The sequence below is a fragment of the Colletotrichum navitas genome, assembly GCF_030913465.1.
Source record: "Colletotrichum navitas strain CBS 125086 chromosome Unknown LY79scaffold_2, whole genome shotgun sequence".
Taxonomy (NCBI): domain Eukaryota; kingdom Fungi; phylum Ascomycota; class Sordariomycetes; order Glomerellales; family Glomerellaceae; genus Colletotrichum; species Colletotrichum navitas.
Window position 1 is genome coordinate 1,490,643 of NW_026850548.1, and position 14,479 is coordinate 1,505,121.

Genomic DNA, 14,479 nt, shown 5'->3' on the forward strand with positions numbered 1-14,479 from the left:
CGGTTCTCAAGCCTCGGAAACTTTGTCCGTCTATTCCCATGGCCAGAAGAAACCTGCACAATACCAGGTAGGTAGACAGCTAGAGAAGGTTCCTTGAGGTACTCCCTACCCATCTCGCGGTTGCGGGTGTCGAGTGTCCCTGGACCAGGTACTTGAAGGTACGTACACCTCCCAGCTACCTACCTATGTAAGACAAGCCACCCCGCCAGGCAGGTGGAGGCTGAAGGTCCCCACTTACGGCAGACCGCTTCCTGCTGGTTGCTGTGGACCTTGTGGCTGAAGCATTGTTTTTCTGCCAATGCCTTTACCAGATGCTCCAGCCATCATTGTCTGCCACATCCATCACCACCTACAACTCGACTTGAAGCGGCGCATTGAAGCACGCTCGCGCTCGGCGACAGCGCAGCGTCCAAACGGCATAGTACTAACTACTAACACAGAACAGGTTTGCAGCATTAATCGAACTGGTGAGCGCCGCCTCCTTCATTGAAAAGATGCCATGTCGATCTGTAGTAGAACTAATGTTGAGCGCAACAGGCCTCACCCTGATCGTGACCACCGCCTCCCGACTTCGACCTTCTAGCCTGTCCTTTGGCTTCCCTTCAGACGCGGCAGATAACATGTCGTCTTCCGGTAGCCGAGCGGCTGTCAGCACTCCTGTCAGATCAACGCCACAAAAGTCCACCCCCGTTGTCGACAGCCCAGGCACTTGGAGACACCCGCGTCTCGACGAGATCTCGAGACGGCGCAACGCGACAACCTTCTCCGAGAAGAATGTAAAGAGGATCGCTTTGAACGCTGTTTTCCTTCTCAGTCTCTGGTTTTCTCAGATCCTCTCCCGATCTTACATTCCTGCGCAATGGTATGCGTCTCTTTTTCACGCCGAACTCCGCCAGCTCTAACCATTGCAACAGGTTCAGCGCTTCGTTACGGTCGTATCTGGGCTGGGCGTACCACCTGGTCCAACTCATTCCTCTCGCCAACATTGGCATGGCCATGCTGCCGTTGTTCCGATCCGAGGACGACCTGTCCGATATTCCCTTGACCCCTGCGCAGCGCAAGCTTCTCGGTTTAGCACCCAGCTCTGCAGCAGCCACGCCTGATGCTGTCTACAGCACACCGCCGCGATACTCGCGTACCCCGTCGTTGGCAGGCTCGCCCGCCAGCAACAGAAGCTTTTCCGGCTCTCCGCTGTCTGGCAAAGGCAGCCCTGCTCTGGGGAGCTCTTTGAACGGACAGTCATACTCTCTTTCTCCGCTCAACAGCCCTTCCAAGTTTGCGGCAAACCTCAACAGTAATCGGAGGTCGTCCTTTGGCTCTTCGACAAACTTGGGGGCAAGCACGGCCTCTTCCCTATTCCCCGATTCAGGCACTCCGAGCCCTTCGACCGGAAAACGTACCAGCGTCGGCTTGAACAATAAGTGGCTTTACGAGAAGGGCAGGAGATCGTCAGGTGGCAACTGGATGCACTGAGGACTTTTTTATCAGCTGTTGTATTTTTTTTATTTTTTTGATGGGGCAGGGAACGGCAATACTGGCGCCCCCCCTTGTCATGGGACTCTTAACTGTGGTGACCCAAGACGCAGACGGCTGCTTCCGCGAAGAGGAAGGTGTGTTGGGCACTCTGTTGTGCCATCTTCCACTGTTGGGACGACACGAAGGGTGACGGAAAGCCTCGGGCCGAGAGCAACAGCAGACTCAGGACTGTATATAAGTTGGCGCACGACGTAAATGGACAATAAAGGGACTGAAGATCAAGGGTCCTGTCTCATTGATGCAGCTCCATGTCATTGCGTGCTGTACCTCCAACATGATCCACATGCTAAAAGTATTGAGGGGGGCGGCCAGGCCTTGTTCGACTCTAAAGTCCTCCAAGTCTTTTCCCCACGTGCAATTCGTAACAAGTGGCAGGTGTAAAACTGCCAAAGTGTAAAGCAGGCTACCTATTACCATATCTAGGTAACCAGTTGAGCTCGTGACCTCCTCGAAGGCCACCCATTCTACGGAGTGCCGTGCGAGATGCAGGTACGTACCCCGGTAGGTAGGTAGTCACTGAGAATGGGAAACAGATCAGGAACGTGGACTTTGGAATTCGGAGTATTCCCGCCCCCGCTTTTCACCTTTCATTGGACGCACCAGTTGCCGACCCGCTCTTCCGCCATTACGTAGCATCCAGCCTGTGCACCTTTGGTCTGGAACCCTTACTCCGTAGTCCTCCCGAGCTTCCTTCTTGTCAGAACGTTTCGACAGATATGATCGCTCTGTGACAACATGGGCGCCAGCGATTCGAAGCTCGTCTTCAAGAAAGGCATCTTTAGGCTTTCTGAAGAACGACACATCCCCGCCGATGACCCCTACTGGACTAGTGTACGCTGGCCTCTCTGCGTCTCGCCCTTATCTTGGGTACTTACCTGGACACTGACCTGACGATGCGTACAGTTTTGGGAGCTTCCCGAATCGTCCGAGGATATATTCAGTCTTTTCGCTCCCGCCGACATTCGTCGCACGAGAGACAAGGCCCTCGAAAATCTAGAGACTCTGATACTCGCGTTAACATCTCGGCTGTTCATCCTGCGCCATCACCCATCCTTTCCCGACCCCGAAATCGCTCCCGAACGAGATGCTCTCAACTGCATCCGTGTCCTAACACGCATCCTACCCTTCGTCTACGAGGCAGAAAACCTACAATCATGGGAGGAAGTGTTCTTCTGGGGTGCGCGAAGGAAGAGGACGAGACAATCTGCCATCGCCAACGAGGTGCTGTTTGATGGGGCCCAGGATGGCCAGCGACCGCCCAAGAACGACGTCGAAGACTTTGAAGACGCCAAACCTCTCGCCGAGGAGCTTATCGACACTTTGGTCGACCTTATGTTCTTTTCCGACCTCACGCTGCCCAGGCAGCACCCGGGACGGCCGAAAGTCACTTATGCTATTTGGCAGAGCGGCGTTGGGTGCAACACTGTAGTGGCTACAACAAAAGAATACGAGAACAATCGAAGCGAGATACTCCGCCTTCTTCTCACCATGACCAGCCAAAGCATGTACATGTCGCCAAACACGCTTCCGCAAAGGGGAGTCCGCGCCCTGACTCACATTTGTACATGTCCGGACAAGCAGGTTGTGCTGTCGGTGTTGTGCTCGTTGCTGAACACCGTATGTAGACCCAACGCCTCTCCACCAATTTTCCCAGTAGATAATCCTGCCATTTATGAGCACTATGCTAACAATAGCAGACCTTGAAATACAATCCGGCCACCTGGCGGGTGCCGTACAATACCTTGGTTTTCAAGGATGAGAAACAGATTCTGGTGACATACACGCTACAGCTTCTCTTGGTTTTCCTCCTATACCCGATTCCCGAGCAGAACGGTACCACTTCGAAGAACTACTACCGCCACTTTCTCGGCAGATTGCATCGGCCCCAGGACTTTCAGTTCATTGTCGATGGCATGACGCGCATCCTCAACCAGCCGCTGCAGGAGAAGAGCTCATATCTCCCTAGTGGACAGGCGGCATCAAAGTTTGCACCCGAGATCCTTATGCTGTTTTGGGAGATCACCCAATGCAATAAGAGGTTCAGATCTTTCATTATCGACACTGAGCGGGCGCACGATTTCCTCGTACTCACTCTGTTCTACGCCTTGGAGTACAAGAACGATGCATCCAAGCAAGGCCTCGTGAGGATGTGCGCCTTCTTACTTCAGACGCTGAGTGTGGAGGCAAACTTTGGCGCCAACCTGAATAAGATTTTCGAAGGGCAAGACAGCCTCCCTCCGGCAATCAGGATACCCGGGTTTGGTGGAACGTATGCCGATTTTCTGATCCAGGTAGGAAAACCAGAAGATCTTGACAAGCTCTAGCTGACCCCAAATAGTCCATTTACAACCTCATCACCACAAGTCAAGGCAGGCTGAACGCTATTTACCCAGCACTCCTGGCCGTGATCAATAACATCGCGCCCTATCTCGAAGGCCTGAGTTCTGCTTCTGCCTTGAAGCTCATGCAATTGTTCTCGTCCATGTCTTCACCCTCGTTCCTTCTCGCCAACGACAGCAACCATGACCTGCTTAGGTCATTGTTAGAGTCGATCAATTCCATAGTGGAACACCAATACCAGAGTAAGGAGCTGACCCTGCCGCACCCCGCTCCTTTTGAACAAGCATGCTGATGGTGTCACAGGGAACCCGGAGCTTGTTTTTGCGATTTTACGCAATAAAAAACGCATCGAAGCACTGCGAACATTCACGCTTGAGAGCGGTCAAGAGGAAATTGAAAGGCGGAACCGTCGCCGCAAGGAGTCCGCCGTCAATGGGGATGGGCTTGAACCCAGTTCGGTTAGGAGTTCGGTCGAGAGCATCCGCAGTCCAACAACATCTCATCCTCGGCCGCCTACGTTAAGCAATGTTCCGGAAGAAGACGACACTTTCGCCATTGGGGACGACGAGGACGATAGCGAAGACGAGGACCACCGTCCAACCCCGGCTCAATCGACGACGAGTGAGAATCCGTCTTTGGCGTCGTCACAAGCGTCGGTTGTCGAGGATGCGGTACCGACACAGCTCCGAGGCATGTCCGAGAAGGCTCGAGGCAAGATGCCTGCTGGCATGAGCAACTTCTCCAGGCAGAACAGCACCACCAGCCTGGGCGGGTTCTCCACCAGTGGGCAGTCTCAGTCCGGCGCCTTTGAGCCAACGGCTCATTGGATCGAAAGCTGGCTCCCAGAGCTTCCTCTTCATACCATTCTCACTGTGATCCAGCAAGTGTCGGCTCTTCTGCCCAGGCAAGCACTCGCCGGGGAACGCGCAACCCGCGAGACGCTCACGAAGATTCAAGAGATCAAGCTTGTGGGAGTAGACCCGACCCCGCCACGGGTGCACTCGTTTGAGTGGTCGCAGCTGTCTCTGGGTTGGTACGAGTCCCTTCTATGGGGCTTCGTGTTCACCAGCGAGCTCCAGATTTCTAAGGGTACGGTTGGGATTTGGAACGGTACGGCGATCAAGCTGTTCCGCGTACAAGAAACTGCACCGCAAGGCCCAAGCTTGGCATCCCCCAGGGGAGCCGTTGACGCAGTGGGAAGCAACATCGTGTCTCGGATCGGTGCGATGAACTTGCGTGGAGGACCAGGTGGCACGGCTCCGGGCGCATCCCAACGCCCTGGATGAAGCATCGACAGGCCTGGCCAAAGCACGCCAGCGTTGTTTTCTTTATATTCGTCAAGTTGTGTCTGTCGTGCAGGCTTGCCAGCGGAAAAGGCAAAAACGCTGCTTGACAGGTAATGAATATATGTGGGAGGTGGAAAGACGTCAAACGAAGCGGCTGGGAAGGCACTGCTGTGACAGCCGAGGGAACTCTGCAGAATCGAGGGCATCGGCGGAGAAGCAGGGAGCTTGGGACACGATGAGGATGGGTCGCCTCCGACCACGAATGAGAAGGATGGCGTTTGAGTAGGAACCATGTACAGAGTACAGAGCTGGCGTCGAACGGCTGTGGCAAGCGGACGCGTGTTTAGCGGCATTGACCAGACATTGGCAGGCAATAAGGAATCTTGATCTAGTCAAAAGATGGGCGTTTCTCCTCAGACGCGACTGGAAGAGCAACGCAGACAGCAAGCGTGGCGGCTCACGTACCTCGAACTAAGAGGTCAAGCTGCCAACCACACTCGTGACGGTGAGCTCAAAGGTGTGGCTTGACGTGGCGAGTGCACCAGTACACTGGGGCTGATCAGGGGTCTAGGGATGAACCATGGCCAATAAATGCCCTATCTCGGGCCCCTCTTCCATTCCTGGCGTCCGGGATTGGCCACGGATGCAACTCTGTGCCTGGCACTTGTAGCAAAAAGCGGTGATCATTTCCGAACTCGCTGGGGTACTCGTACGCACCGCCACAGCTTGTTTGGCGTGTATCCGGCCCAGACCGCTCCTCCGCCTTCGTCCTGGGCCACTCAGGAGCCGCGTCGTGGAACAAGGGGGGGCAGAGGGTGGTAAGCCACGATGGCGCATCGCGCGTTGTGCTACCAGCGGACGACGACGTGGAAGCGGTCGGCAAGCAAAGTAAACTTGGGAGGGCAGGGCGGGCACTTATGGAATCCCCGGGCGATAGCAGCGAGAAAGAGACGGCGCAGGGCGTCGTTCTCCGGGCTGAGGTTGTATTAAAAGACTTTTTCGACTCGCTTATGTAGTGCCATGGTGACTTTTTATTTTGTTTTCCCTCTCGTGTTTTTTTGCCCATGTTTTTGTTTTCATTTCAATTCTACCCTTTGATTGCGCTGTAATCCTCGAGGTGCCCGTCGCCAAAAGCTATATATGTTTTTGTCTGCTGAGTCGTCACTTCTGTGCACTATCAACGACGATGGCCACTCCTCTAGAACCCGGCGCCGTTCTCTGGGATGATGAGATCAGACCCTACCGCATCCATGTGAGCGCCTCTGAGAGAAGTGAGAGAGAGAGAGAGGTGCGATTGGTCGCTAACGCAGTCGGGGGAGAAAGGTCTCCAGCAAGTATCTCGATCTCACGAGGCAGAAGTTGGAGCTCACGAGATTGCCACATGAGACGTTAGGGCCCACATCCAGGGATTGGTGGGAACCAAAGGCCCAGATCGAGCCTCTCATCGACTTTTGGTGAGTTCACGCTGTGGTGTTGTTAAAATAAAAAATAAAAAGCACAAGAAGCTTTGGTCGCTGATTCGCGGTGCACCCAGGCTTGAAAAGTACGACTGGAGGCAGCAAGAGGCCGTTTTCAACGACCAGCTGCCTCAGTTTCGTACGGCCGTGACTGTGCCCGGGTCAGAAAGCCCCGTCCGCCTTCACTTCGTCCATGTAAGGTCGCCTCACGGGCACGCCGTGCCGCTCCTCTTGGTGCCCCCTTTTCCCTTCGCGAACCTCTCCCTAGGCCACCTCATCCGGCCCCTCGCGGAGCCTGAGGACCCGGACGAGCAGCAGCCCTTTCACGTCGTCATCCCGTCCCTGCCCGGTCTCGGCTTCAGCGATGCCTTGCCCGGCAACACCCCCGTCATCCCGGCGACGGCGGACATCCTCGACCTCGTCATGTCGCGGCTCTCGTACAAGCACTACCTGGTCTCCAACACGTCCTCCGCCGCGTCGAGCCCGGCCGGGATCGATTGGAGGCTCGCGAACCACTTGGCCATGTACCATTCCGGCAGCTGCCTGGGCGCCCACTTCATCAACCCATTACTGTCGGCGCCAACCCTGAAAGAGGCACCGCTTGAGTGGATGAAGTGGTCCATTGCCAGACTCTTCCGCGCCCCGTTCTTCGGCTACCAGAGTGAAGACATGCGCTCTCTGAACCAGGCGGAGCCCGCTCCGGGGCAGTCTACGAGCCCCATATCGCCCGGGCCCGCGTCCGTCATCGAGCCAAACACGCCGTCCTACGCCCTGTGCGACTCCCCTGTCGGTCTGCTCGCCCTCGTCCTCAAAGTCATCCGCGTTCTCGGCGCCCAGAAGGATTTCTCCGAGGCCGACATCATCACCTTCACCCAGACCGCGTGGCTTCCCGGGCCGGAAGCCGCGATGCGGCTGTGGGCACACTGTCTGACGCACCAGGAGAAGCCCCTCCCGAGGCCGGCAAAGAAGCCCGACGTCGCGATCACGGTCTTCTCGGGGGGCGCGAGGGACGCCGAGGTCGAGGCCCAGAGCACGTCGCCCCGCGCGGCGCTGGTCCCGTACGCGTGCCCCGCGTGGGCCAACGTCTCCTATAATGCCGTACACGTACGCCGCATCACGGGCAGCCCAGGCTTGGTCGTCTGGGATCGCCCGGAGCTCATCGGCGAGGGCATCAGGGGTCTGGCGAGCAGGCTTCTCTCCTCCTCCGGCGGCAGCAGACTGAGGAACCGGGAGCAGCCCGGCACGGCGCCGCTGCGGGAGGTCGTTGTCGTCGTACCGCCGAACTCCACGCCGGGTGGGGAATCGGGGCCGCAGCCGCGGTCTCCGCAGACGATATCCCCTGCCGCGCAGGGCGAAGCGACCTGGCGGCTCGAGAGGATACGCGAGTCTTCCGAGACGCCGAGCAAGACGCGACCGGAGGACAGGGCGCGCGCCGGGCCCGACGCGGACTTTGACGGGGCCAGTCCGGATACCATTGTAGTCACGCCTCCGCTCAGCGAGGGCTTGCGATAGCTGGTCACGGCGGCTGATGTGGTTTTTCTTTGTATTATGATACCAAGGATACGACCTGGGGGGGCTGTGTGGATGATATATACACGAAGACAGGGCCAAACCCGGATGAAGCTTCTAGGAATTGAGGCGACTAATACCATTATTGTTTATTATGTATGATACAAAACACTCCAAATGTCGGGCACCGGTTTTCTGCATTCCTACCGGTAGGGTAGATTTCCAGGCCGGGTCAATGACAGATGTGCACAATGCTGCATCAGCTTTGGCAGAAAGTATTTCGAGACGTTCGTCAGGAACGATGTGGCCACAACTTTACCAGGCAACTGGATGCACGCGGGTGGCTCTTACTGCAACCCACCAGCCCAAGCCAAACCGGACGCAACAAGCGCTTGAGAGGACGTTACGACAACCTGGACGGTCAACATCCTCATTGGACATAACAGATCACGAAACGGGCCAATAACCGGCCGACACCAGGCCAATCAACTTTGGACGTCATATTTGAAAACGATAAAAGACAATGGTATTATCGACCAGATATTCTCATAGGCCATGCATCCCAGAAGCATCCGAACTTCATTAGATCCCAAACGCCCGAAGCCTGTCGTCATTCACTCTTCGTCACTGCTATCCATGACGAACCCGCCCCTTGTGCGCTGCCGCGAGCGTGCCGCGGGCACCGGGGCGTCCTCCTCGTCATTTTCCGAGTCGGCGTTTGTTTCCTTTTCCCCATGGCCACCCTCTTCGGGAGACAGCCGTCTCCGTTTGCCCGTCATCGTACCCTGCGAGAAAGACGGGCTCGATGTCAATGGCGTGCGGTTGTTACCATCCTGTTCCGCCTCGCTTCCAACATCCATGTCTACATCGACACTCTCTCGAGTCGACTGGGTGGCCCTCGTCAAGTCAAGCAGATCGTCATCGTTGTCGTCAAGGAGGTTTGCACGCGGCCTTTTGGTGGTCTCCGACAGTGTCACCTTTTCCACGATACGAGCCAAACGCAAACGCTGAGCTTCCTCTCGAAGGAAAAACTCGCGATCATACTCCTCGTCCGTCTCGTCGTCACTGGCGTGAACGTACGCCTGGCTCTTGACCTTCCTCGCCTTTTCCCTCTCGCGTTCTCTGCGCTTCTTGGCCTTCTCTTCCAACTCTGAATCGTTCGGCTCCTCTCCTTCTTCACTTCCCTTTCTGCGACGCCTTCGCTTCATCTTCTTGGATGCAGGCTCGTCGAGGGCTTTATGGACGGTAGGTCCCAAGGGGTCAAAGATGAAGCCGTCATCGAGGTCGTCATCCTCGTCGTCGTCATATTCGACTCGCTTTCGGGCAACTTTCTTGCGCCGAAGCTGATCGTCGGCACCGCGACCGTCCTCGAAGACAGGCGGGTCGAACTCGGCTTTGTTGATGAAGCCCAGGCTCTCGTGTAGATCTTCTGCAGTCACCTGAGCAGGCAGGGTCCACAAGGACTGTGGAGTCTCCTCAATAGTGGGAGCAAGCCGTTCGAACCCCACAAGCTTCATTAGGAGGCGTAGGTGGGCATTCTTGAACAAGGCAGTTCTACGGGCATCGCTATCCGGTCGTACAGCTTGGAAAAAGTTAGCTGCCTGGCTCGATGCGACGGCTTCAAAAATTCAACTTACTGAATGGAGGGGGAAGATTGACCGTCTCGTCAGTTGGCGCATCTTCGGCAGTCTCAGTGCGCTCCACAGACGGTATAACTTCGTTTGCTGCCGCCCAAGCACGCCGCTCGCTCTCCACAGATTCGAGCATGGACTTGACCCAAGCAATGTGATCCGCCTGATTCTTGTCAAGAAGGGCACCGACGACAATCGCAATCTGCCGATCTCGTTCTTCAGTATGCTTAAACTCGAGTTCTGCCGCAGGCCGGGCATGTGATGTCGAGACTGTCTGTTTCTCATAGCCGTACTCCAGAAAGAAGACGGTGCTGTTCATCTTGGAGAACAGCAACTCGATTATAAGCTCGGGTCGTTGCTCAATCTTGCGCATGCATCTCCTGAGAATTTGCTTCGAGAGCTCTTCCCATTCCTTGTACATCGTAGAGCTCTTGTCCAGAGGCTCTGGCCCCTTGATCATACTATAGAGGAGGTGTATGATGTCGACCCGGAATAGCATCACGCTCATTTCTTGCTTGAAAGCAACACGATAGAAATAACGATGTGCACGTTTGAGCTGCGAGTCATCAAGATCCCGGTAGAACTTGGTAAATGCGACAAAGGTGTCGACGACTCCCTGGGGCGTGAATCGTGATGCAAACCGGTGGAAGTCGAACTTGCGCTCCTTGGAAGTCCTCTCGGCGTTGGCTTCGTCGTTTGCTGAATCGTCGTTGTCTTCGTCGAGGGTATCCATACCCGTGGAATCTTGAGCAGCGGCTTTCTTCTTCCGTCGGGTCCGCTTGCGAGACCGAACTTGCATGTCGACGTTTTGCTTCGAATACGCCTCGAGAATTCGCAGAAAGTGATGTGTCAGCTCTGTGGCGCTGTCAAGATATTCGAAGCCCTGTTCTTTGTATTGCCTGACGACATTGGCGATCAGATCATGCGTAGAATTCTCGTAGAAGAGACGGCTCAAGGTGTTTTCCGCAATCTCCTGGTCGTCCTCATGACCGGACTCCGTCATCTCTTGGACGGTGAGTAGGATTTGAGTAAAGCAGCGCATCGCGGCCGTCAGGGTTGGCCAGTCCTTTTGTTCCCAAGAATCGTGCATCGTCTTCGTGAGAGTGACGAACATTGGCTGGTTCAACACGCCGGCCACAATGTTGAAGCTGCTAACCTCCTCGGCTGTGCCAGACGTCTTGGATTCTCGTTTAGTGTTTCTACGAATCCGTTCTGCCTCCAAGAACCAGGCGACGAGGTACATAAACTGTCTCCGATGATAAGATAGAACGTGCGAGGCTTCTCGGTCCAGTGATTTGCGAACATGCTCGAACAGAGGGTTGAAGCCCGCATCGAGAAAGTCTTCGACAAAAGCCCGGAGCTGGTCATTGGCCCTCGGATTGAGCTTGACAGGGGCGCCGAGGTCCTTGGATTCCAATTCTTCCTTCCTTGCCCTGCGTGGTGGCTTAAACGTCTTTGACTCATCAAGCTTCTTCTGTCGTGTAGCACTGTCTGCGAGCGCGTCCTGGCCGGTGATGGTCGACACCCTTCCGTCGTCGCGCTGCATCCACACCATGGTGCCGAAACGATTGTGGCGTGTTGGCCCCTTGCGGTTGTACGCATTGCGCATCGCGGTCTCTTTGCTCATCATGGAAGATAGTTCTTGGGCCTTTGCTTTATTCAACTGCCGTTCGTCCATGAAAAGTTGCTTGATGTCGACCCGCTTAACCAGGTGATATATGACTTCCATGACGATTACGTCCTCGGTGCGAAAGTCTTCTCCCATATTGGATGCGATCATCAGCAACACCGCAAAGATGTCCTGGAAGGAGAATGCATCGATCGTCGTCGATCGGGATATCTGCGTCTCGTCGCCGTCGTACTGAATACCCGGGGAAGGTGTGATCATGGCTATGTTGCGGAGGAAAAACAGCACGAGCTTGATGATGCCTTGGTCTCGAGGAGTACGGTCGCCAATCGCAATTGCCATCGACGGCAGGGCAGCCCGGACGGCCGTGTTGAGGATCTGAGCACCGTCGAAGTTGATGATGGCCCGCTTGTAGCCCACTTGCGCGAGCTCGAGGACAGGCATGTGGCGGTGATGGTTGACCGTCATCCGCTCGGTCTCTCGCTCCATGGGCCAGGTAAGGGGCACCATGATTTCGAAACAGGCGAGGGCGACGCGGGCCTTGAACTTGTTGTTTGTGTCGTTTTCGGGCCAGCTTGCGAGGATGTGAAGGAGGTCGCCTTCGACGAGGTTGGCATCCGCGATGCATCGTGCAACGTCCATGCGGTTTGTCTTCTCGTCGTAGAACCGGATCCATTTCTTCAAATCGCGAAGGACCTCAAGGGCGTCGTCACCGAGCTTGTATCGGCCATCGTCGTCGGCACTTGTGCCACCGAGCTGTTTTGTAGATCAGCAGCCAAACGAGAGGAAGCGCATGACGGTGCGCCAGGTCGTCAATACTCACCGCGGATACAAGACTGTTGATGTGGGCGCGAACTTCGGGATGGACAATGTCCGTTGTCCCATCCGGCATCTCCATTTTTGCTGGCTTTGGAGGGCTCGGGACGATGACAGGTTGCAATTGAACTGTAATGTTGTCTCCATCTGCACATCACAACCGACAGTGGCAGAAAATACTTGGAGGGGACGGGGGACCGGGCTAAGCAAGCGACGCGTTCGACGCGGGTAAGCGCGTTGAAGGGGCCCGCTACCTTAATTGAAAACCCACCATGTATCTTTGATAAGATACGACACACGGTCTGATAAGATAACAGGGCATTATGGGTACGTCAACGACCGCGGCTAACCTCGGCATGGACCATCATCACGGCCTTGGACAAGGAACGACATCTGTCCACGGACATCCGCTTGGCAGCTCTCCCAATCCTTCAAAACAAACATCCGGAACGCTTTTGTTTGTCCTAACAGTTTGCGATACACTGCATTGCCTTCACGAGCTACCAGCTGTTTGCTCAATCAAGCTGAAGGAGCCACATCAGGCGTTGCCCACACTTCATTAACCCCTGTACTCTGACGTCTTGCTCACGTCTTGCTCATCTCGACAGCCATGGCAACTGCGATTGCTCGCGTCCGGGCGGTCACGAAGCTCCCCGGTCAGCTTCGCGCCTTTAGCTCTACTTCCGCGGTGGCTCCCGCTACGGGAGGGGTAAAGCGATTGGGTGTCATCGGCGCTGGGCAGATGGTGAGAGAGCTTGCAGTTCGCACGTGAAAGTCATCTCCGAGAAGCTAACCAGTTGACGCCAGGGACTCGGCATCGCTCTTGTTGCGGCGCAGAGAGCACAGGTTCCAGTGACATTGATTGACGCCAACAAGGCGGCCCTCGACAAGGGTATTTCGTTTGCTGGTGAGTTCACGGAGTAGCTCAACCCGTCACCGCCGACTGACGACTCGACAGAGAAGCTTCTCGCAAAGGATGTGTCCAAGTCTAGGATCACTCAGGAACAGGCCGACCAGGCCCGGTCGTTCATCTCTCCTAACACTTCCATTGATGCGCTGTCGGATGTGGACTTTGTGATTGAGGCCGTTCCCGAGATCCCCAACCTCAAGTTCGAGATCTTTGCCAAACTAGCCGAAATCTGCCCAAAGCATGCCATCCTGGCCACTAACACGTCGTCTATCTCTATCACCCGCATCGCGGCCTCGACGACCAAGGACCCTACAGACACCTCTGCCAGCTCGCGAGTCGTCTCAACCCACTTCATGAACCCCGTCCCCGTCCAGAAGGGAGTGGAAATCATTAGCGGCCTCCAGACTAGCCAGGAGACGCTCGACAAGGCCGTTGATTTCTGTAAGGCCATGGGCAAAATCACGTCAGTCTCCGCGGACTCTCCCGGGTTCCTCGCCAACCGCATCCTTATGCCCTACATCAACGAGGCCATCATCTGTTTGGAGACGGGCGTGGGAGACAAGGAATCTATCGACTCCATCATGAAGAACGGCACCAACGTGCCGATGGGCCCGCTGCAGCTCGCAGACTTCATTGGCCTGGACACGTGTCTCGCCATTATGAAGGTCCTCTACGAAGAGACCGGCGACTCAAAGTACCGGCCCAGCGTGCTGCTGCGCAAGATGGTTGATGCCGGCTGGTTGGGCAAGAAGAGTGGGAAGGGCTTTTACGACTATTGAGACAGGAACCTGGGGTAATTTGGGTGAAAACAAGGGTGTTTGACGTATCGCGCTAGGGGCTAGGATAAGGTTGTGTCAACAGAATGCAAAACAATCCATGCCATGCCAATGTCGGTCTGCTGGCATTTCTCGTTCCCGTCGAGAGATATGTGAGTGATTAGGACATACCTGACGGCGTTCGGTTCCGAATATAGAAACGAGTCTACATAGGCTCGACTTCACACCAGCAAGTTGCGGGACTACCTAAATTGAGTGTCGAGTTGAAAAGACTATGAGGCAGAGGAAACAAAAAGCCATAGGGAGAGCTTCCTAGGGAGGGTCAAATACTTGGTTTGCAGTGACTATATGCTGATGAGAAGATGCTCTTGACATAACCCCTGCCGCCCATTCAACCATTCCGTTTATTGTAATAGCAGGAGATATCTTTACTGGTCAACCATCTCCGTAGCCCCCATTACCCTTTCTCTCTCTCGTTTTCTGCCCCATCACTGAAGTGTAGCGCCTCTAGAAGACGAGGCACGCGAGAACGGCAAGAGACGAAGCTTTGAAATCCGAGCAAGGCGGCAGACCAGGCCGAGATTGAGATAT

General features: G+C 55.4%; 6 protein-coding genes across 6 annotated transcripts; 4 read left to right on the forward strand and 2 right to left on the reverse strand.

Annotated features, from left to right (window-relative positions):
- Positions 1 to 139: 139 nt before the first annotated feature.
- LY79DRAFT_151780 (nuclear pore complex component-domain-containing protein) lies at positions 140 to 1,586 on the forward strand. The gene is made up of 3 exons (XM_060551057.1): positions 140 to 467; positions 538 to 862; positions 915 to 1,586. The coding sequence occupies exons 1-3, from the start codon at positions 299 to 301 to the stop codon at positions 1,471 to 1,473; spliced, it is 1,053 nt and encodes a 350-aa protein (XP_060420380.1). The 5' UTR covers positions 140 to 298; the 3' UTR covers positions 1,474 to 1,586.
- On the reverse strand, positions 1,586 to 2,084 carry LY79DRAFT_151756 (uncharacterized protein). Its single transcript, XM_060551055.1, has one exon. It carries the CDS (start codon positions 1,951 to 1,953, stop codon positions 1,699 to 1,701), a length of 255 nt encoding a protein of 84 aa, XP_060420381.1. The 5' UTR covers positions 1,954 to 2,084; the 3' UTR covers positions 1,586 to 1,698.
- Positions 2,085 to 2,143: 59 nt separating this feature from the next.
- On the forward strand, positions 2,144 to 5,612 carry LY79DRAFT_536106 (high-temperature-induced dauer-formation protein). The gene is made up of 5 exons (XM_060556566.1): positions 2,144 to 2,367; positions 2,440 to 3,153; positions 3,234 to 3,827; positions 3,875 to 4,118; positions 4,180 to 5,612. Exons 1-5 carry the CDS (start codon positions 2,272 to 2,274, stop codon positions 5,160 to 5,162), a joined length of 2,631 nt encoding a protein of 876 aa, XP_060420382.1. The 5' UTR covers positions 2,144 to 2,271; the 3' UTR covers positions 5,163 to 5,612.
- Positions 5,613 to 6,024: 412 nt separating this feature from the next.
- Positions 6,025 to 8,586, forward strand: LY79DRAFT_536108 (epoxide hydrolase). The gene is made up of 3 exons (XM_060556567.1): positions 6,025 to 6,414; positions 6,486 to 6,616; positions 6,697 to 8,586. Exons 1-3 carry the CDS (start codon positions 6,349 to 6,351, stop codon positions 8,129 to 8,131), a joined length of 1,632 nt encoding a protein of 543 aa, XP_060420383.1. The 5' UTR covers positions 6,025 to 6,348; the 3' UTR covers positions 8,132 to 8,586.
- Positions 8,587 to 8,620: 34 nt separating this feature from the next.
- Positions 8,621 to 12,414, reverse strand: LY79DRAFT_536112 (timeless protein). Its single transcript, XM_060556568.1, has 3 exons — positions 12,210 to 12,414; positions 9,766 to 12,142; positions 8,621 to 9,710 (listed from the first exon to the last, which is right to left on the reverse strand). The coding sequence occupies exons 1-3, from the start codon at positions 12,282 to 12,284 to the stop codon at positions 8,743 to 8,745; spliced, it is 3,420 nt and encodes a 1,139-aa protein (XP_060420384.1). The 5' UTR covers positions 12,285 to 12,414; the 3' UTR covers positions 8,621 to 8,742.
- A 152-nt stretch (positions 12,415 to 12,566) lies between these two features.
- On the forward strand, positions 12,567 to 14,208 carry LY79DRAFT_536114 (3-hydroxyacyl-CoA dehydrogenase). The gene is made up of 3 exons (XM_060556569.1): positions 12,567 to 12,947; positions 13,010 to 13,109; positions 13,161 to 14,208. Exons 1-3 carry the CDS (start codon positions 12,813 to 12,815, stop codon positions 13,889 to 13,891), a joined length of 966 nt encoding a protein of 321 aa, XP_060420385.1. The 5' UTR covers positions 12,567 to 12,812; the 3' UTR covers positions 13,892 to 14,208.
- The last annotated feature ends 271 nt before the right edge of the window (positions 14,209 to 14,479 follow it).

What these genes read in the sequence shown, in the direction of transcription:
- LY79DRAFT_151780 (XM_060551057.1), top strand. Translation starts at nt 299, where the DNA reads ATGCCTTTACCAGATGCTCCAGCCATCATTGTCTGCCACATCCATCAC. An exon ending in TTGCAGCATTAATCGAACTG is followed by an intron (nt 468 to 537) that starts GTGAGCGCCGCC and finishes TGAGCGCAACAG; the next exon opens with GCCTCACCCTGATCGTGACC. An exon ending in TCTTACATTCCTGCGCAATG is followed by an intron (nt 863 to 914) that starts GTATGCGTCTCT and finishes CCATTGCAACAG; the next exon opens with GTTCAGCGCTTCGTTACGGT.
- LY79DRAFT_151756 (XM_060551055.1), bottom strand. Translation starts at nt 1,953, where the DNA reads ATGGTAATAGGTAGCCTGCTTTACACTTTGGCAGTTTTACACCTGCCA.
- LY79DRAFT_536106 (XM_060556566.1), top strand. Translation starts at nt 2,272, where the DNA reads ATGGGCGCCAGCGATTCGAAGCTCGTCTTCAAGAAAGGCATCTTTAGG. An exon ending in ATGACCCCTACTGGACTAGT is followed by an intron (nt 2,368 to 2,439) that starts GTACGCTGGCCT and finishes CGATGCGTACAG; the next exon opens with TTTTGGGAGCTTCCCGAATC. An exon ending in TGTGCTCGTTGCTGAACACC is followed by an intron (nt 3,154 to 3,233) that starts GTATGTAGACCC and finishes TAACAATAGCAG; the next exon opens with ACCTTGAAATACAATCCGGC.
- LY79DRAFT_536108 (XM_060556567.1), top strand. Translation starts at nt 6,349, where the DNA reads ATGGCCACTCCTCTAGAACCCGGCGCCGTTCTCTGGGATGATGAGATC. An exon ending in TCAGACCCTACCGCATCCAT is followed by an intron (nt 6,415 to 6,485) that starts GTGAGCGCCTCT and finishes CGGGGGAGAAAG; the next exon opens with GTCTCCAGCAAGTATCTCGA. An exon ending in GAGCCTCTCATCGACTTTTG is followed by an intron (nt 6,617 to 6,696) that starts GTGAGTTCACGC and finishes CGGTGCACCCAG; the next exon opens with GCTTGAAAAGTACGACTGGA.
- LY79DRAFT_536112 (XM_060556568.1), bottom strand. Translation starts at nt 12,284, where the DNA reads ATGGAGATGCCGGATGGGACAACGGACATTGTCCATCCCGAAGTTCGC. An exon ending in TCAACAGTCTTGTATCCGCG is followed by an intron (nt 12,143 to 12,209) that starts GTGAGTATTGAC and finishes TCTACAAAACAG; the next exon opens with CTCGGTGGCACAAGTGCCGA. An exon ending in CAATCTTCCCCCTCCATTCA is followed by an intron (nt 9,711 to 9,765) that starts GTAAGTTGAATT and finishes ACTTTTTCCAAG; the next exon opens with CTGTACGACCGGATAGCGAT.
- LY79DRAFT_536114 (XM_060556569.1), top strand. Translation starts at nt 12,813, where the DNA reads ATGGCAACTGCGATTGCTCGCGTCCGGGCGGTCACGAAGCTCCCCGGT. An exon ending in TCATCGGCGCTGGGCAGATG is followed by an intron (nt 12,948 to 13,009) that starts GTGAGAGAGCTT and finishes AGTTGACGCCAG; the next exon opens with GGACTCGGCATCGCTCTTGT. An exon ending in CAAGGGTATTTCGTTTGCTG is followed by an intron (nt 13,110 to 13,160) that starts GTGAGTTCACGG and finishes ACGACTCGACAG; the next exon opens with AGAAGCTTCTCGCAAAGGAT.